Source organism: Nuphar pumila, chromosome 17 (assembly GCF_984573655.1).
Source record: "Nuphar pumila chromosome 17, dmNupPumi1.hap1.1, whole genome shotgun sequence".
NCBI classification, from domain to species: domain Eukaryota; kingdom Viridiplantae; phylum Streptophyta; class Magnoliopsida; order Nymphaeales; family Nymphaeaceae; genus Nuphar; species Nuphar pumila.
Genome location: NC_143265.1, coordinates 81,271,551 through 81,292,571, shown reverse-complemented (window position 1 = coordinate 81,292,571; position 21,021 = coordinate 81,271,551). Strand labels below are relative to the sequence as shown.

The window sequence follows — 21,021 nt, the reverse complement described above, 5'->3', positions numbered from 1 at the left end:
TGCTTAAAAATTCATGTCCTAGTGTCTTTTTTAAATTTTTTTTTTTTCAAACTTTGTGTCCGATCAAAATCCATCATAAAATCCCCGAACATTGTGACATAGCTCTCTCTCTCTCTCTTTTAGGGATGGATAGCTCGCCCTGTTTTGGACCGGTTATGGAAGATATAAAACGAAGAATGAATTAGGGATGAAGGTTAAAATCAAAACCCGTTCGAAGATGAACTTATTCTTGCCCCCCCACCCTATCCCGGGTCTTCTCTAACAAAATCACTATTATATTTTTATGCATGTTTTATATATATATATATATATATATATATATATATTTCTAACCCTAAAATAGAGGTCCTAATTTTTTTATCTGCCTTACCCCCGTTTGAACCTGATTTGAAAGACACGAAAAATACATCGGAGATAAAAAGTTAAAATCAAAACCCGTGCAAAAACGTAGGCAATGATGAAGAGAAATATTGTGAGACGGATCGGACCTGCCCCGCCCCAGCGCACTGCCATCCCTAGGTAGATGAGAGTGGACTCGAGCGTTACAGGGCTGAGAGTGGACGGTACAAGAAACTAGAACGTGAAAGTAACGGACGCAGGTCCCAATTACCCGCGCAAATAAAAAACGAAAACGGAACACGCATCGCCACGCGCCAATGATTAGCAGGGAGAGAGAAAGGGAGGGTTTTTGGGGGCCGTCCGGTCGGCGACCCTAAACCCTCCCTCCCCATCTCTCACAAGCGAGGGATCGAGAGGATGGCGATCGTGACGGGCGATCGGTACCTGGAGTCGCTGGTGCAGTTCGTGGGGAGGCAGGCGGGCCCACTACTCGACGGCAGCCTTGTGCTGAAGCTCAACCCCGCTGGCCTCCACTACGTGCAGTCGCGGATCGAAGCGCTGGGCGAGCTGGAGGGTTTGCTGGCCTCCGCGCCCGTCGATTACCTCCGCACCTACGTCTCCGACCTCGGCGACCACCGCGCCCTGGAGCGGCTCCGCCGGATCCTGCGCCTCCTCACCTCCCTCAGGGTCGTCTCCGTCCTGGCCCCTCCCGCCAGGGACCCCACTCCTCTCTCCCTCCTCCCCTTCGTCAGGCTTAGGGTTCTCGAGCTCCGCGGCTGCGATCTCTCCACCTCCGCTGCCCGCAGCCTCCTCAACCTCCGCCCTACCCTCGAGAAAATCATCTGCCACAACTCCACGGTACTCTTCTTCTTCTTCTTCTGTAAAGATTGGTAAAAGGCAGGATCATACACAAGCACACAGAAAAGCACGTTTTTACGTGGTTCGGGCTTATGGTGCCTACATCCACGGTGGAAGAGCTTTCTTCTTCCTTGCTTCTATTTCTTCTTCTTTCTCTCACTCACACGTTTTTTGGAGAGACATGAACATCCTAATATACATCAGAGTCTTTACATCTTTATGAGACTCATGTTAAGGAAGGTAAACAAAGTTACCAACATTTACAAAATTGAGGTACGTAAGGATTTTCATAACTGAATTTTCTTTCACAAGGTAAGCTGAATATTCTTTGTATTTTGTTCTTTATTTTTGTTTTCTCATTCTTTTGCCTTGCCAAGTTCAACGTGCCACCTTGATGAGGTTTCCTTTCTTCCCTGTTGCCTTCTTCAATATTTATATTCAGCATCACATTACCTTCTTCAAGGTTTCTATTCAGCATCACATTGTTTCCTTGATGTACATAGCCATCTTCAACACATGCCTTACTTGGCTGCACGCCCCCTCAAGTCCAGCTCCAGCTCTTGGAGATTGCGCTTGTCCTTGTCACACTTACTTTACACGCCTCCTCAAGCCAATCGCCAGGTCTTGGAGACTGAGTTTGTTTATCAACATACAGAATTTGGGCCCTGTAATGGCTTTAGTAAAAATATATGCAGGTTGATCTTTAGAGGGAATGAACTTTGCATTGATATCTTGTTTTGCAACTTTTTCTGGGACAAAGTGATATTCGATTTCAATGTATTTTGTTCTGCCATGAAAAACATGATTAGCAGCAAGGTAGGTAGCACCTAAATTGTCACACCACAGCGTGGGAACAACACTCTGATTTATTCTCAAGTCGATTAGGAGATTTTGCAACCACATCAACTCAGACACAGCTCCTATCAAAGCCTTATACTCAACTTCAGTACTTGATCTGGCTACAGTATGCTGGTTAATGGATCTCCATGATATAATGTTAGGCCCTAAGCAAGTAAGATACCCATTGGTGGATTTTCTATCATCAGGGCAACCAACCCAATCTGCATCATAAAAGGCGGGCAACTCCAGAGAGCTGGATTTGACAAATTTGAGGCCAAAATTGACTATCCCTTTCAAGTACTGCAGAGTTCTTTTCACATGATTCCAATGGTCCAGCATTGGCTCATGCATGAATTAAATCCACTTTTTTGAGCTTGAAAGTTGTTTTGAAAATTCCTCCCAAATCTTCGCCCTCTTCCTCCATGGCCTTGGAAGTTATTTTCGCACCCCCAACCTCTTTGAGATAAGAAGGGAGTTGAGGAAGATTCAACTTGATGAGGTTGTTTTGGCACGAACATTTCCAGCCTCTTATCTTGAGTGAGAAACATGTCAAATACTTCAACAAACGATGGTAATTTCTCTTGATAGGCAGAGACAGTAATAAAACTTTCATACTCAGCGGGAAGACCGTTGAGAGTGTGCAGGACAAGATCTTCATCCTTAATTTCCTCACTAATAGTGCTTAGAGAATCAACAATGAACCTTACATGGATGAGGTACTCAGCCATGGATTTTTCATCTTTCTTAACATTTTGAACTTCTCTTTTCAACTGGATGATTCTTAGTTTTGATTGAGACAAGTAGTAATGCTCTAGGGAGAGCCAAGCCTCACAAGCAGTGGAGAACCTTATCATTTGTCCAAGGACAGGCTCAGTGGCCTTTATCTAGCTGAGAGCCAATTTGTCGGCTCTTTTTCATAGAGCAGATAGTTGGTACAATCCAATTTGATCGAGACACGTTTTTATTGCTTCTATTTCTTTTCTTCCTCTCACTCACGTTTTTGGAGAGTCATGAACATCCTAATATACATCAAAATCTTTACATCTTTATGAGACTCATGTTAAGGAAGGTAAACAAAGTTACCAACATTTACAAGATTGAGGTATGTAAGGATTTCCATAAGAGAATTTTCTCTCACAAGGTAAGCTGAATATTCTTTGTATTTTGTTCTTTATTTTTGTTTTCTCATTCTTTTGCCTTGCCAAGCTCAACGTGCCACCTTGATGAGGTTTCCTTTCTGCACTGTTGCCTTCTTCAATATTTATATTCAGCATCACATTACCTTCTTCAATGTTTCTATTCAGCATCACATTGTTTCCTTGATGTACATAATCATCTTCAACACATGCCTTACTTGGCTGCCCACCTTCAGTACCTTCCTTAAAACGCCCAAGTCCAGCTCCAGCTCTTGGAGATTGGGCTTGTCTGGGCTCAGATCAGAAGGAAAGATCCCATCCAAGAATTTTGATTTTAAGTAGGAAGAAAGAGTTTTTGCTTGGATTTTTTGTTCAAATTGGGAGGAAACTGTTATTTGCAAAGGGTTAAGATTGCATTCGGCAAGAATTTTGATTTTAAACTGGTAAACGAAGACATTGACTCAAATTTTGATTTGATACCGGTTTGATTTGGGGCGAAAAATGCTTAGTGTCTTTTTTCTTTTGATTTTAAGTAGGAAGAAAGAGTTTTTAGCTGGGATTTTTTGTTCAATTTAGGAGGAAAATTGCTTTCGTTATTTGCAAAAGAGTTAAGATTGCATTCGTCAAGAATCTTGATCTTAAACTGGTAAAGGGAGATATTGACTCAAATTTTTGTTCGATACGGGTTCGATTTGGGACAAAAATGCTTAGTGTATTTTTTCTTTAAATGAATAGGTAACTTCAGTTTCCTTCATTCTCTTTGTTTCTGTTCAATTTGTTTTAGAGTGAAGAAAAGGAATTGCATGGGGTTTTCCCCTTATTCTTTTGAAATCTTGTCTTTGAGTCTTAAGTTTTTCTTCTAGGAAAGAAGTGTTTGTTTTATTCTTCGGTTTCAGGGGAAAAAGAAATATATTTCGGGCAACCTTTATTACAAAATTTGTTCTATTGTATAAATTTCCTATTCAGATTTATGATTTCATTTGTGCTACGGAACTGGAGCATGGGGAATATCAAAGCGCTCAATTGTTTCTATTTGATTTTTTTCCCTGCTTTTCATTTTGTTTGCAAGACTGTGAATATGCTTTGTTTGTCTTTTTAGGATGCTTTGAGGCATGTATTTGCTGATAGGATTGCGGAGATTCGGAAATGTGCTCCCTGGAATCGGTTATCATTTGTTTCCTGTGCTTGTAATGGTCTTGTTCTCATGGACGAGTCTTTGCATTTGCTTCCGGCGGCTGAGACACTGGATCTGAGTAAGAATCGATTTGCAAAAGTAGATAATCTTCGTGAGTGCAAGAAATTGAAGTACCTGGATCTTGGGTTCAATCATTTGAGAACGATCACTTCTCTCATTGAGGTAGCCGTCACTAGAAACTTCCTTCTTCCTCTTCCTATTGTTGTCCAGTTGGTTTTTCTTTGTATTTTATGGAGAATGATCACAAGGGATTCACATTATACTATAGGTGGCATGCCCCATTGTTAAGCTTGTTCTTAGGAACAATGCGTTGACAAATTTTCATGGAATTGAGAATTTGAAGACGTTAGAAGGGCTTGATCTTTCATACAATATCATTTCAGACTTTTCAAAGATTGATCTCCTTGGAGGCCTACCATGCCTTCACGACCTGTTGTTGGAAGGCAATCCTATCTGCTATGCGCGTTGGTACCGACCCCAAGTTTTTAGCTATTTTAACATTCCTGAAAGAGTAAGTTATGTCCTGATTTTCTGTTAATCTATGTTACTGTTACCAACATTGTTTGCAGTGCCATCTTTTAATGGCTCAATTGGATAGATAATCTTACTGGTAGTTTCTGGTCTCGCTCATGTTTCATTTATTCAATGCATGATCTAGTTAAAACTAGATGAAAGAGGAATCGACAAAAGAGATTTCTGGAAGGTGAAGATAATTCGTTCGGGCAGACAGAAAAAACCTCCTGGATATGGATTTTACTCTCCTGCAATAGAAGCTAAACCAGATGGATGTTCTGGTGTAAAAAGGGTAGGTTGTTTACTTCAGATGCATGGCAATTTCTTGACTTATTCTTTTGCATAGCACGCATATGCACATGCATATGCAGCATTTATCTGGAATGTTTGTTGGCTACTTCTTTCTTTGGAAATAGAGCAAAGAATTTAAGATTCATCTTTGTCAGTTTAGGACAAAGCATTGGTGAATGGTTCATGTTTAAATATTTGTTTGTTCATTTGTTTATGTACTTTCAGAAAAAGCTGTCACGCATTGCACATATTGAAGATGCAGAACAGATGAAAGTTTCTGGTTCAGAAGCTGTTGATCAGGAGTTGCATTCGGGCAACGCTGAGGATCTTAAAAGTGATAAGATTGGTAAAGCTGAGGGCGAATCAAAATTGTTGGATTTGAGTAGAGCTGAGTTCATGAAGAAAGAGATATCAGTTTGGTTGAAAGAGCTTAGAGATTCCTTGGACCAGACCACAGAAGACCCGGCAAAGCACGGGAAAAACCCAACATTGATTTCTAGGAAAGAGAAGTACATGAAAACTAGGAACAAGTATAAGCAACAAAGGGGAAGCACCAGATATAGTGGTTTGGATTATGTACGAGATTCAGGAGATGAAGATAGTATTGGCATCCTAGGTTTGGATGATTTCTTACCTAGTAATCCTAATGAACAAATAATTCACCAGTCTTTTGGTTCTCGTATTGAAGTTGACTCTGCAAACATTAGGCACAACACTATAAATCCAGAGAGCAGTTCAATGCATCCTGATGATTCAATGGCAGCATTCAGAGGTGATAGGAACAGTAGACAAGAAAGTTTCTTGTCATTGACAGGTATTGATGAAATAATGGAATCACGGTATTCCTCTATGCTTCCTGGTTCACCACCACATTATAGAGAAGACATATTGTATCGGCGACAGAACTTAGAGGAAGAATTTATGCAATCATCTGCTGGGTCTTGTTCTGTAGTATCATCAGATAGTGACACCAGTACCAGTGACAACAGTTGCTGCATGGAGGACAGCTTGTTCCCCAGCTCTGATAGGGTAGAAAATGGTGAAACTCTGAAGGTGAATATGACTGAACGCTCCAGTGATGAACTCTTTGATAAGGCCTATTATCGAGGATGGCATGGAGACCCATGTGCGAGAACAAACAGCGAACTACAAGTATATTTTTATCCTGAACCTAATTCCGGTATTGGGAAAGTGCTGAAACATGTCCATGCCAAGCCATCCTGTACGGATGATATTATCTCAGATGCAGGCGATGGCAATCAAAGCGTAAGCCAGGATGCAGAGTATTTGGAGAAAATAAGAACCAAGAGGGTACCAAAGAAGAATTTTTCACCATCTGATGGGACTCTGCAAGAACAGAGCAGTGAACTTCTGATGCAGAAGCTAAACGGTGTTCTAGATGATTCTGGGGTTGACATGGAGGAAGATTATGCCCTGGGAACTATTGCTAGACAGAATGCTCGTTTCAAGTCTCATGAAGTCATTGATGAGAAACATTCTTGGAGGAGTGAGCTTGGGCATTTATCCATATGCAAATGTAGTAGCTCAGGATCAGGAATCAGTACTTATGGTTATTCTACCTTAGTTTCTGATGATTTCATAAGGAGCTACTTCAATCTGAATGTTGCAGAACATCAAGTTTCTGAGACTTGTCAAGACTATGTCTTTTGTTCTTGCGTACAATTATGTCACCAAAGCTCATCTGAAAGGTACTCTCCTCCCTGTCTTTTGTAATTAATATAATCCATTGATTAACTAGGTCAATATAGTTAATTTTTTCCTTTATTGCTTCAACCCTGCATCCATGCATCAAATCCAACCTGAACCCCCTAAAATGCAAAATTTTGAAAAAACAGGAAAAAACTAGTTTGTCTAGACACTTGAAACGCACCTGCTTTTGTAACTATTATCAGTGATTGGTTCCATTAGTTGTTTCTTTTTTCTTCCTAATCCAACAGATAACCTATATTTTTTTCCTTTTAATGTTTTGATTGGAGAGAAAGGGGAATGGTTACTGTAAGTTTATTGTCTTCTGCTTCTATTGTTTCTTCTTTTGCTTGGTGTAAGTGCTACAAGCTTTATTATCTTATGTTCATAGCAGAAATCCATACAAGAAAACAAAAGAATCAATATAGGATAAATCATAGTCAATGATATCACTTATATTTTGAAACTAGCATGATAATAACGATACTTCAAGGTCAGATAATATTTTTGTGAGATTTTCAAAATATCGCTACGACTTAAAATATCGCGGTATTATTGTGATATTTTCTTGAGACATTCCCAAGAATTTCACAAAAACATTTTTTTGTTTCTCTTATATTTTAAAAACTTTTTGTAACTGTTTCTTTATATTTTTGCATGAAAACTTCTATAAAACTTATTATTTATCTTTTTTATTCTTCCTTATATTTTTTCAAATTTTAAAACTTTTGATATTCTCCTGGGTTTTTTCCAAGAAAAACAACTTTTGAAAAATCTCACGAGAAAAACCTTGCTGAGATGCCAAGAACAATATTGGTGACTATGGGATAAATGAATGCAGTCTAATGAGAAACAATGCAAGTGCCTCACTTGATGGAGATGACTTTTTTTATCGGATTACCAAATGTTTAGGTTTTGGTGAACTAATATATACCAACCATCCTCTTGTAAAACATCATACTGACTCTGGAGTTTATTGCATTTTTCTTTGTCCTAGTCGCACTTTATCATTTTCTTGATCCTTGTCATACACTACTGAGCAAAATAGCCTGCATTAGTAGCAACCTCCTTTCGCTAGAACAAATATATTGGCTATATCCCAGTCCTTACTATTCCAGAATTTTGGTCATACATAAAAGCTGTTGACTATGAAGTTCGTATAAGTTGTTATTTTTAACACTTTACCCTTCCACACCACCTTCTCTAAAACAATGAAAAAAAAAGAGCTTTACCCTTCCACTGAGCTACCTCTAGGTGGAAAAGTGCCCTATGAAGCCAGACGCTATCTTCCAGCCATGTCATGTCACTTCTAGACGTGCCTCACCACTCAGCTTCATATGAAGGAAAACAAATGTAGAACTATTGATAATTGAAAAATGAAAAAGAGCTGCAGAGTTTGGCTGGGGACTTTATGGCCAAGCGGAATTGATTGAAAATACTAATAGACTATTATGTTTGCTTGCCGGCTTGTATCATCTTTTTTTATCCAAATAGCAGATCTCCACACAGCCGGCATAGACAATCGTTATGACTGCAGCTTGTCAATGAATTTATCTTGTCTGTATGATAACAAGTTGGAAGTGTCCGATGCACCAAGCTTCTTTGATCTCAGGAATTGGATGCCCCATCGTTCCAACTATGTGCTCTCTCTCTCTCTCTCACGCACCCCATTGAGCATCTCTTGTTAAAATTATTTTGTCTTACTCCTGACTTGTGGATGCCCATAAAACTATGCTTTCACTTTTATGTGAGTTATTTTTCCCATGATCAAGACATGAGGAATCTTTACTTAAAAGGGTCCTATAGGCTATGTGATATGAATACTTCAATTTATGTCCATGTCATGTTCCTTTATATACTATTCTTAATGGGAAATGCATAAAAATGTTTCTCCTGTGTCCTTTTGAGTGTGTCCATGTGACATAGTCTATAGGCAACACTTAGGGATGCAAACGGATTGTCTTCGGATGAGCTAAATACATAGGAAAGTTGGATCCAGATTGGGTCGGAACAGCCAAAAATCATAAAACTTTTGTACTGGATCCGGTCTGTTTGCATCCTAACACTATTGTGTTTTGTGACATATCAAACTTAGGCTTGCTCAACATCTATGCCTCTCTGAATTCTTTATATATTTCCATAATGCTGTTCAATGTTAAATTGTATAATTAGATCATTTTAGTTCCAGATGTTCTTTTGGGTCCATGGTGAGCAAGGAGTTTCCTGATGAAAACTACTTTGTACCATATTTTCAGTGAGGTATCTGTAATATTGAGCAATGAAAATAAACTGTACGTGCTCCTTATATCTGCAACAGACCATGAGAGAGGTTAGTATACATATGTTTGTTATACTGTCAAGTTTGCTTTATTTCTATGATTTTGTCTAAAGGCTACTTCAGTCAGTTGGCTCCATAATTGTAGTCCATTTAATGTCCATTCACAGGAGTAACTTTGGAAGTGGCAGCATGGCATAGGTCGGATGACATCAAGGAAATTGTTGTTGGAATTGGATTGCTGGTTATCAGGTTGGTATATCGAACTGTTGAGTTGAGAGGAAAAAATAGTTACTCTATTATTTAACTAAACGTCTTGGTGATAGAGTGCATATTGCAGGTAATAAAACATACATATTTATAATGAAGACTATTGAGAAATCAAGGGCATTGCTAGGCCTATTGTTAGTCTGTGAATCCAACAGGGCAGCTAATAGATATTCCTTAAGAAGGTATCTTTTCCTTAATAGTCTTTTTCTGTCAATGAAATGCTTTTGCCTTACTACAGTGTCTACTCATGTAGTTTGATTATTTATTTGTTTAATTTTTAATCTTTCTTATGGTTGGTGGTTTCAAAACAGTTGGGAACAGGTCCAGGTGAATTTGTTTGATAGTCAGATTTGTGGTGGTCTGAAAGGGAACATACTTCTCTACTCAACACTCCTATTTTGGCATGAAAATAGCAAAGGTGTGGTCTCACTGCCTTAAAGCATTAAAATTTTGTGCTCTGTGCATTGCTTCTATATTTGTGTTCTGGGTTATGCATGACGTTACTGATTTCTATGGTATCAACTTTGAAATATGTAGAAAAAGATGTTTTCAGTGAAAAAGAATGATAACTTTATATCCCAGTCTCTAGATGGCTGGCTTGTCCTATATATTGGACGGAAAGCTCTCAAACTTGTGCTCAACAACTTCGCCCAGGCAGGGGCTTAGATGGGTTGCCCGTAGATTGCCCACCTACATGAACATAAAAGTATATGGGTTGAGGTGCGTCAGTCCAATCCAGCTCTATTTTGGGGCTGAGGTAGTGGCTTGATCGTCTCCTTGATGGGCCATGGGCTGGTCAAACCCAGCCTGTGCCAGGTCTAAGCCCAGTCTGGGCTGAATTGTGGCTCAAAAACCTGTACCATGCCTGGGCCGCTATCCAGCCCTACTTGTATGTGGACCAGATACGTTTAGGCTTCACTTTTAATCTTCTACTGTGATGTTGCCCGTACGGATTACACCCACTGAATCTTGTATTGCTTGATAGGAGAGTCATGGATTTCAAGATCCATGTTTCTTGTTGAAGGCTATATCTTTATTTGCATAGAGGACCTTCTCCAGTTTGGCTCACTTGATCCTGGAGCACCGAGACCATATTTTTCCCTTGATGCCTGCTGCGCTATCTTTGACATATCTGAGATGGTATCTTTCTCTACTCATTGTAATCTCTTTGCCAAATGAATGCCATTTTCTTCTCCTTATTCTTTATTGATGTAGCCAACCATGTGAGATCTTTAAAGTTTGCGAGACTTCAAATAGCTTAGAATTTGAATGGTATCAGGTAATCGAGTGTAGGGGAAGCAGATGCATGACCTTAATCCTGGACCATGTTACTCCTGAAAAGATATGCTTCTCCGGAGAGATTGAGAAGGGGGAACAGCTGAAAAAGGGCAATGGTTCCATCCTTTCCTGGAGATTAAAGTGGTTCTGCGAAGAAACCATGCTCAAGTTCGTAGCGGTGCTCACAGCAATGTATACGGGAACGACCTTATCTCCACTAACTGTAAAATATGTGGCTTAGATCTTGTAAATTGCTCTAGCGTTCATTTGATTCATTTTTGTGAGTAGATATTTCCCTTGCATTTTCTGTTTAGCTTCCTTCATGTTGATTTTTCATGTTTTTCTTTATTTTCCTTTCACGTGAAAGGGCTCGTGTATTAAGAATGTTCTTCAATCAGTCACTAATAAATATAAATTTTTGCATGTTCTGTTGTGCGTGTGTGTGTGTGTGCGCGCACCGGCATCGAGCAACTGGAATCTTGTTCTATGTAAGGTTGGTTTCACATTTTTGGTATAGCATAAAGTATATGCAGTTTTGTGGGTATAAAAAATAAACTCAATTCAACCGCAAGTTCTGGGTCCGCCTTCCAGGTAAAGGTATGCCTGGTGATCACAAGCTATCACTTTAGTCTAGTGCAACCGTATAGAAAATGTATCCAGATCATGGAAATCAAACCAAAACAGACCACAAATCAATGGATTTCCGAACCATATAAAACGTAATCAAACCATAATAATAATAATAATAATAATAATAATAATAATAATTTGACATGGTCCCGGTTTAAAAAACACAAACAATGTAATCGAACGCAAAACAAGCAACGAGGTTGATAAAAATCGAACCAGATAAAACCACATTTAACCATCGCTTCATGGTTTCTCTTCCATCTTTCAAAATCCGTCTCTAATTTGTTGCTAGTGGCCTGATCTGAGGCCCGTTAAGGCCCAACTAGCCCAAAACAATTATCAGGTCGGGCTCGGGTATTAAGAGTGAGCATGAAACCCACGAATATATATATATATATATATATATATATATATATATATATATATATATATATATATATATATATATATATATATATATATATATATATATATATATATATATATATATCAGGTTGGATCAGATCAAGCTCCCATGGGTTGGGAGAAGCTCAATTTGTTTTGTGAGTAGTGAAGGTCCTCATTTTATGTTTTTTGGAAGGGCCTTCTTTCTCTGGGATTAATCTCCATTTAGTGAATTTGTAGAGGTCAAAGTTAAAAATCCAAAAAGCTTCTCAACATCCCTTTTTGGAGGAGACAATGCATTTAATAGCGGGAGAGAGGCACGTTAATAGCAATTGCATTTATTATTTGCATCACATCATCATCATCATGCATACTGCATGCAAAAAAGTTCCTGATGGGTGAAGTCTCATACCGAAGAGGGAAGAAGAGTGAAGTGACACTATTTGCCTGTAAAAAACATATTTCTCCCTTTGTAAGAGCACTCATAGCAGGTTGGGTTTTGGGTTCAGGCTGAGACAGTATGATCCTGGTTAGTAAAAGTACAAGCCCCACTTGAGTATATTAATGTAAAAGATAATTTTTTTCTTTTTTTACCCATATTAAGGGCCCAAGTCGAGCAGGGTGCTAGGCCTGAGCCCAACCCGATATCATGTTGAGACGGGCCCGGCCCGACATCATTCCTGCATGGTCCTCAAAATGAGACCCAAGACTGACCTGCCTTGGTACCCGAGAGCCAGTGGGCTACCCAGCCCAGTGGCCAGCCCTACCCGTGATCAATATGCTTTAACCCTCCATAAAACGTAACACATTGAGCCAGAAAATTTCTCTGACAAATATTCTCATTTAAGAGCCTGGTTCTTTGACCTCTACTGTTGAATCCATCCCGAAGACGGCTTGGATGAGTGGCAGAGCTAAGCTGCTAGGACTTCCATGGGTTACAGGACCATTAAAGTTCGTACTAAGCCTGCATCCTCCTAGTGTGGGAAACCACGATTTATTCTCACTGTAATTAACACCATTCATCAAAGGCCTAACATAAGGAATGTTTTCCCTTCTGTACTGTTAAAAGAGTTGCAATGCTTGATGGTCTACCAGGGGAAAATCACTTCAGGCTTAAACTAAAATGTTAAACCCAGATATGTTCAAATATGAAACTTCAGAAATCAAAGGAAGAATTTTATCAAGTAAATTGTTCAGGATATCAAGCAAGACAACCTGAGGAAAAGAAAGAGAAGCACAGTTATCATGAAAAAGACTTTGAAGTGACAGACTGATCACAAGGCATCTGAAAGCTTCAACCAGATTGCCAACTCCCAAGCAAGAACAGTGTTGAAAAATAACCTTCAGTTACTGAAACCTCTAGTTTTTGGTCGCAATCCACAGCCATAGGGTACTCTCGTCTACATAGTTCAAATAGTCCTACCTTAGCATACCGAGGACTTTGGGCAGCAGCAACTTGCATCCCAGTTCCCACAACTCAGGTGACTGGAATAAATTTCAAGTCATGCTGACCAACTAAAGGTCGTCATCTGATACTCAATTTCGGCTTTAGTAGTTCTGCAAAAGTTGCACAGGTATGATGCAGCTTCAAGGAGTTCCTATGGTTTTGAGATTGCAGGCTCATCCGCATGGACAGATAAAAGTGTTCAGCAATTGCTGTTGGTTGATGTTCCTAGGCACAAGTAACAACTAGGTAACACTACAATTTAAATTGCAAATTACATAATAGTTATTACATAAATACATACAGATATACACTGCAACACACAAGCCACTGAGCTATCCCTCAATGTTATTACTAATAACGAAAGCTGGACAATAATCCTCCCCCTTCCCTCAGTGCCAAGCTTTTGCCAGATCTACTCATACTGATAATAAAACCAGTAGCTAAAGGTCTGATAATGCCAGATCATACCCACTCCTACACCGCTCACTATTTTTAGCAGTCCAACATATAAATCAAGATATCAAGCAGTGCTTTCTACTAGTTGCAGCAGAAAATTTGGCAATAGATTCTATCTAGGCTTCCAACCAAGATTTCAAGCTCGCTGGTTGGAAACTATCAGCCTAGGGTGTTGCATCATTATCTCAATGCTCAATACTACATAATTTGCAGATTACATGAACTATGTTTTTGGTTATGAACATTGACTATGCTCACATAAAAAGTACCCAAATGGAATTATCACATATTGCTATTCCTAACATCAGGTACTCTTACCAATTGTTGTCACCCTAGGGCTACAACCCAGCCCTCAACAGTTGAGCCAGTAGATCACCAGAGTCCAGACTGATCCTAACAAGTTCATTAGAGAGAGGAAACTAGACAACCAGCCAACCACTTCTTACTGAACTTGAGCGGTATGCAAGAGAAGGCATCAACAAGACGCTTTCATGGAAGCATTCTCATTAACCCTCAAAAGCATTCTCATCGCATTAATAAAAGGTTGGCAACTGATTACATGTCTAAATCTCATCTCGTACATCAAACACTGTCATTAAAAAGTGTATCTATTTCATTGTAGACATACATTTAAGAATAAAGAACAGAAGATAAAGAATCCTTATATGGTTAGATAAAGACTGAATTGATTATTCAAAGTCAAACTGAATTTAAATAACAAAACATTGTCGGTTTAGTAAGCAACGAAGTAGTGATGGGAGTGTAGTGAAGCTTGGTGAGCAAGAAATACCGGTGGATGATTGTTTCAAATATTTGGGATCTATCATTCAAAAGTATGGAGAAATTGATGGAGATGTAAATCATAGGATAAAGGTTGGGTGAATGAAATGGAAAAGCGCAACTGGAGTGTTGTGCGATCGTAGAATGCCATTGCGGTTGAAGGGAAAGTTTTATAGGACGACTATTAGGCCCGCTTTACTATATGGTACAGAATGTTGGGCTGCCAAGAGACATCATATTCAAAAAATGAGTGTAGCTGAGATGCGTATGCTTAGATGGATGTGTGGAAATACAATAAAAGATAAGATTCGAAACGAGGAGATACGTAAGAAGGTAGGCGTTGCACCCATTGAAAATAAGATGAGAGAATCGTTTACGGTGGTTTAGACATATTCGGCGAAGGCCTAATGATGCTCCAGTAAGAAGGATGGAGAAATGGGAAAATATATTAGTTAAAAGAGGTCGGGGTAGGCCTAAAAAGACTTGGATGGAGATGATAGGAAAGGATATGAATGCTCTGAACCTCACCGAGGACATGGCATTGGATAGAAATGATTGGAGGAGAAGGATTCATGTGGAAGACCCAGAATGATTTTCTTTGTTGGTTCATATCGCCGACCCCAATTGTTTTGGGATGAAGGCGTAGTTGTTGTTGTTGTTGTATTGTAAAGGTGAAGAAATTAGCATTCTTCACTTACATTTCTCCTTTCATCGATTTGGTCAAAATATCAGGGCATGTTATGCAGAAAACAAACTGCATCCTCGAAGGCTACATCCTAGAAGACTTATTCCTCTTATTTATGCTTCCATAGAAAATTTTGACGATCCTAACTTCCAATCCAAAGCAAACCAAAATTCAAGCAGCAACAAAGATCAACAATTTGTGGAGAAGTATATACATAAACACATACATACATACATATGCACATGATTTCATCTTTTTCAATAATGTACAATAAACTTCATTTTCTTAAAGTCTTTCAGTGTTGTCTTTGCAACATAATGTTTTATTTTCCATGTGATTTAGTACAAGCACAACTATTAATAGGGCATCGCAAAATATGACAAAGGAGGAACGGCAATTGAAGTTGGAACATAAAGTGGTTCATACAGGCTAAAACACCATTTAGACGATATAAAGAAAATGTTGCAAATGAAAAAAATGCAAGATAGTAAAATCAGGTGCTTAAGTTCTACACCACTTAGAAATGACTGATAGTTGACAACTTGGTAGTTATGAGCAAAGTAATCACAACAGGGAGAAGTAGCATTGGTGTTTCCTCAGAAAGAGGAGAAAGAATTCACAAAGAGGTGTTTGTTGTAATTTTGCCAGAAAAACAACACCAAGATCAACCTTGTCACCACTTGCTGTTGCTATATAGCAATTGGTTTATGGTTCATCAAGCGCATACTTATAATTACCATAAACTTTGAAGATCCATGCAATTGGCTTCTGTTATGGATGGATCACTAATACATTGATAATGCCATCACACTTCCTGGTTCTAGCATATATCGCCAATCAGTTGATCTTTCTAATCAACAAAGGCCATGGAACTTTTGTTTCTATTGTTTGAAATTGGTTGATTGCAGGGTTCTGTACACCAAAACCAGAAACTTAAACAATATCATCAAAATCAAATCAGCAAAGGCCATGGAAGTTTTGTTTCTGTTGTTTGAAATTGGTTGAGTACAAGGTTCTGTACACCAAAGACAAACAATATCATAACAATAGGTAGAGAATTATAAATTATAAGAAAATAAAAAATAAAAATGTTATTTATGAAAATAAAGTAGTACACATTGCTGGAGAGTATGTTGCAACTCATGACATCAACTTTATGCTTCATGACACTTATGAGATGTTGAACATTCATGAAATAGTCAAGAGTACAAGGAACTTTTGCAGGATCTGTTCGTTCCAACACACAGCATCCAACTTGAGGATGAAAATCTCCAGAAGGGGAGGACCTGTTTGCTCTGAATTTAATAGTGATTGTCAGAAACTACTTTAACCTGTGAACCTACACATGCAATATGGGTGCTCTTTAGCAAACCTTCACCTAATCAAGACCAGCATTTGATCTAACAAAACTCAGGATTCTCCTAGAATTACGTGAACTTCCAAAAATCATCCTAAAAAAGTGATGTTGCTTGTGCTAGCTCCTTCCAAACATTAAAAATATATTAAAGAAAAAGTTCTCATGTTCATCAGTGTCTGTCCCAATAACTATTATCAATATCAGGCTACATACTTTACTGTTCAAGTTAGTACAATATCGAGCTTCAATGATCATCATACCAAATGCAATTTGGCCTAAAACTCAGACATGCCATAAAACCAACCACACATTTATACTAGAATCCACAGAAAAAAAACACCAGATTCCAACATAAGGAAACTCCAAGGAAGAATCAGATTCACATCAATCCACGTAACACTTAAAATAAGATGGTTGCCTAGAATACAATCTGATTCAGGAAAAAAATAAAACGTTATCAAGGAATATAAAGCTTAGACATGGTAACCCAGACACAACAATCAAAACAATACACTCCATATGAATATCAAGTAATCTCTATTCTCTGCAAATAAAAGATATGCTCAATACTGAACTCAAAAGCAACGGAATCGAATAATTCAAGATAATATATAAGCTTCTGTCAAAAAAAAGATAATCTATAAGCAATTATTAAGAGAAAAAATCCGCTCATTTTGGTTTATATTTTTCATTTGGTTCCGCTCCACGCCATTTCTATCATAAACAGGAGCAGGGAAAAGAAACTTCAAAAATTGGTCATCGATTCACAGAAGTTTCACGAACAAAGGAAGCCATCCAGACAAAGCAAACAAAAGAAAAATCGACGAAACAGAAGAAGAAGAAAAGAGGGACGGATCGATAAACGAGAATCAACGGCCCCCTCCCATTCCAGCGGTCGGATTGAGCCCCAGCAGCATCTGGTTGCCGCCTGGAAGGTACGCGACGTTGGGCGTCTTGGCGAGCGTGGCGGCGATCTCCCTGGACGCCTCGATCCTACGGAGCTCGATGAGGCCCAACCCGGCGGCAGCGGTGGCATCGGAGATGAGCTTGGCGGACTCGCTCTCGCCCTCGGCCCTGATGATGGCGGCGCGGCGCTCCTGCTCAGCCTTGGCGACGATGAACTTGGAGCGCTCGGCCTCCTGCTGGGCAACCTGCTTCTGCTCGACGGCCCTGGAGAACTCGGGGCCGTAGGAGAGGTGGGTAATGGCGACGTCGTCAAGGACGATGTTGAAGTCGCGGGCGCGGCGGATGAGACCCTCACGGACGAGGGCAGAAACGTGGGGGCGCTCGGTGAGGAGCTGGTCGGCGTTGAACTGGGCGACGACGGCCTTGAGGACCTCGTTTCCGATGGAGGGCAGCACCTTCTCATCGTACTCGAGGCCGAGGGTCTTGAATATGGCGGGGAGGTGGGAGACCTCCGGGCGGGAGAGGACCCGTAGGGTGAGGTTTACCATCTGGAGGTCCTTCGTGCCGGAGATGGAGGAGAAGGTGTGAGGGTGCGTCCGGATGTCGAAGATGTAGGGCTTCTGCAGCCACGGAACCAGGAAGTGGGTGCCCTCCCCAGCCGTCTCTTCCAGAACGCCGCGGAACCGGTCGAAGAGCACGGCGCGCTCGCCGCCGTCGACCGTGTAGAGGGAAGCGCTCAGCAGTGAGGCGCTCGCGCCCAGCCCGATCGCCGCCCGAGCCAGGTTCGTCAGGAACGACACCGCCGCCTGGTTGCTCCCCATGATCCGCTTCTCTCCTTCCTTATTTTATCTTCCTTACCTTCTTCTTCTTCGTCTTCTTCTTGGATGGGAAAACCCTCAAGTGTCTTAGACTCCACCCTTCCCTTCCGTCCTCTTCTTTTCTTTCTTCTTACTGTACCGTAAACCCTAAACCCTAGAAGATGAGCGAAGAAGAAGGGGGGGGGGGGGGGGGGGTAGTGGTGGTTTGATTACGGAATAGTACAGGAGTGAGATTTCATATTACGGAAATGCCATTTCTCTTTCTTGCTTGCCACGACAGAGGACCGATGGGTTAAAAGTTAAAGTGGATCGCGTACGGTCCTGATCGTGATTGATCCGAATCCGAACCGAATGCAATACTCAATAGATAGATCCCAATCCGAGTTCTGGATTCAGATATGATTCGATGGGTTCTTTTTTTATGATGTGGAACCCTTCGGCGAGGAAAATTCCAGGTGGAGCCCCACAACAACCTTATGTGGCCCACCTCTGAAAGCTATGGACATACTTGTGCACCAATGGGGTTTGACCCTGTATCTTCGTCTTAACACCCTCAACCTGCGGATGATGCCGTGTGGTAGTGGTGTATTTTTCATTATATAACAAACTTTTTTTACAACAAAAACAACAACAACTACGCCTTCATCCCAAAACAATTGGGGTCAGCGATATGAACCAAAAAAGAAATTCATTTTGGGTCTTCCACATGAATCCTTTTCCTCCAATCATTTCTATCCAACGCCATGTCCTCGGTGAGGTTCAAAGCATTCATATCCTTTCCTATCATCTCCATCCAAGTCTTCCTAGGCCTACCCCGACCTCTTTTAACTAATATATTTTCCCATTTCTCCAACCTTCTAACTGAAGCATCATTAGGCCTTCGCCGAATATGTCCAAACCACCGTAAACGATTCTCTCGCATCTTATTTTCAATGGGTGCAACACCTACCTTCTTACGTATCTCTTCGTTCCGAATCTTATCTTTTATTGTATTTCCACACATCCATCTAAGCATCCGCATCTCAGCTACACTCATTTTTTGAATATGATGTCTCTTGGCAGCCCAACATTCCGTACCATAAAGTAAAGCGGGTCTAATAATCGTCCTATAAAACTTTCCCTTCAACCGCAATGGCATTCTACGATCGCACAGCACTCCAGTAGCACTTTTCCATTTCATCCACCCAACCTTTATCCTATGATTTACATCTCCATCAATTTCTCCATACTTTTGAATGATGGATCCCAAATATTTGAAATAATCATTCATCGGTATATCTTGCTCACCAAGCTTCACTACACTCCCATCACTACTTCGTTGCTTACTAAACCGACATTCCATATATTCAGTCTTACTCTTACTCAACTTAAAACCTCTAGCTTCCAATGTCTGTCTCCATAATTCTAACTTAGCATTAACCCCAGCTCTAGACTCATCAATCAAAACAATATCATCAGCAAACAACATACACCACGGTACATTTTCTTGAATTGATCTCGTAAGCTCATCCATCACTATCGCAAATAGGAAAGGGCTTAAAGCAGATCTTTGATGTAACCCAACCGTTATCGGAAAATTGGTTGTCACCCCTCCATAAGTGCGGACATTGGTTACTACTCCTTCATACATATCTTTAATTATACTAATGTACTTGAGAGAAACACCTTTCTTCATCATTGTCCACCAGAGAACGTCCCTAGGTACTCTATCGTATGCCTTCTCTAAATCAATAAAAACCATATGCAAATCTTTGTTCCTCTCTCTATATCTTTCAATAAGTTGTCTAAGAAGATGTATAGCTTCCATAGTTGATCTTCCAGGCATAAAACCAAATTGATTCTCCGATATCATGACAACCTTCCTCAACCTAGACTCAAATCACCCTCTCCCAAAGTTTCATAGTATGACTCATGAGTTTTATACCACGATAGTTTGTGCAATCTTGTATATCACCCTTATTCTTATATAAAGGCACCAAAGTACTCTTCCTCCACTCATTAGGCATCTTATTTGTTCGCCAAATCAAGTTAAAAAGATTTGTCAACCATTCTAAACCTTTCTCTCCCAAGCATTTCCAAGCCTCGATAGGTATACCATCTGGGCCAACTGCCCTTCTTGATTTCATTTTCTTCAAAGCCTCTGCAATTTCTTTCTTTTGAATCTTGCGCATGAAGTCACGATTTATCTCATGAAAAGGAATGAAGAAGTCTCCAAGATCTTGAGCATGACTATCATTAAATAGCTTATCAAAATAATCTTTCCATCTCTCCTTAATCTCCTCATCTTTGACTAAAACCCTTTGCGTTTCATCTTTGATACATCTAACCATACCCAAATCCTTCGATTTCCTATCTCTCATCTTTGCAAGCCTATAAATATCCTTCTCGCCTTCTTTGGTATCCAACTTGTCATAAACCTCCTTATATACCTTAGCCCTCGCGTTTCGAACAACTTTTTTAGCTTCCTTCTTTGCTATCATATACTTCTCCAAATTCTCATTATCACGACTCTTACTTAGATTTCTATAACACTCTCTTTTAACCTTAATAGCTAATTTGACATCCTCGTTCCACCATGATGTATCCTTACCTAGTGGTGCACCGCCTTTAGACTCACCCAATACCTCCTTAGCTACTTTTCTCATACCACCTGCTATCTTATTCCACATTGATTCTGAATCCTCCTCGAGACACCAATCAACTTCCTTAACTACCTGCTCTACAAACATTCCTTGTTTAGCTCCTTTCAGTGCCCACCACTTAATTCTAGGATCTATCCTATGTCTATCCCTTTTGCGGCATTGTCTAATTCTAAGATCTAAAATTAAGACTCTATGTTGTGCAGCTACACTTTCT

General features: G+C 40.0%; 2 protein-coding genes across 2 annotated transcripts; one reads left to right on the top strand and one right to left on the bottom strand.

Annotated features, from left to right (window-relative positions):
• Positions 1–756: 756 nt before the first annotated feature.
• Positions 757–9,862, top strand: LOC149812462 (uncharacterized). Its single transcript, XM_089993055.1, has 9 exons — positions 757–1,197; positions 4,273–4,530; positions 4,637–4,879; positions 5,027–5,173; positions 5,398–6,881; positions 9,135–9,208; positions 9,325–9,406; positions 9,481–9,606; positions 9,736–9,862. Exons 1-9 carry the CDS (start codon positions 757–759, stop codon positions 9,860–9,862), a joined length of 2,982 nt encoding a protein of 993 aa, XP_089849181.1.
• Positions 9,863–17,061: 7,199 nt separating this feature from the next.
• Positions 17,062–18,314, bottom strand: LOC149812461 (prohibitin-3, mitochondrial). Its single transcript, XM_089993282.1, has one exon. It carries the CDS (start codon positions 18,166–18,168, stop codon positions 17,311–17,313), a length of 858 nt encoding a protein of 285 aa, XP_089849408.1. The 5' UTR covers positions 18,169–18,314; the 3' UTR covers positions 17,062–17,310.
• Between the last annotated feature and the right edge of the window lie 2,707 nt (positions 18,315–21,021).

Excerpts from the sequence above, each read along its gene's own strand:
- LOC149812462 (XM_089993055.1), top strand. The coding sequence starts at position 757 with ATGGCGATCGTGACGGGCGATCGGTACCTGGAGTCGCTGGTGCAGTTC. Across the intron at positions 1,198-4,272 it reads TCATCTGCCACAACTCCACG|GATGCTTTGAGGCATGTATT; the intron begins GTACTCTTCTTC and ends TTGTCTTTTTAG. Across the intron at positions 6,882-9,134 it reads CACCAAAGCTCATCTGAAAG|TGAGGTATCTGTAATATTGA; the intron begins GTACTCTCCTCC and ends CCATATTTTCAG.
- LOC149812461 (XM_089993282.1), bottom strand. The coding sequence starts at position 18,168 with ATGGGGAGCAACCAGGCGGCGGTGTCGTTCCTGACGAACCTGGCTCGG.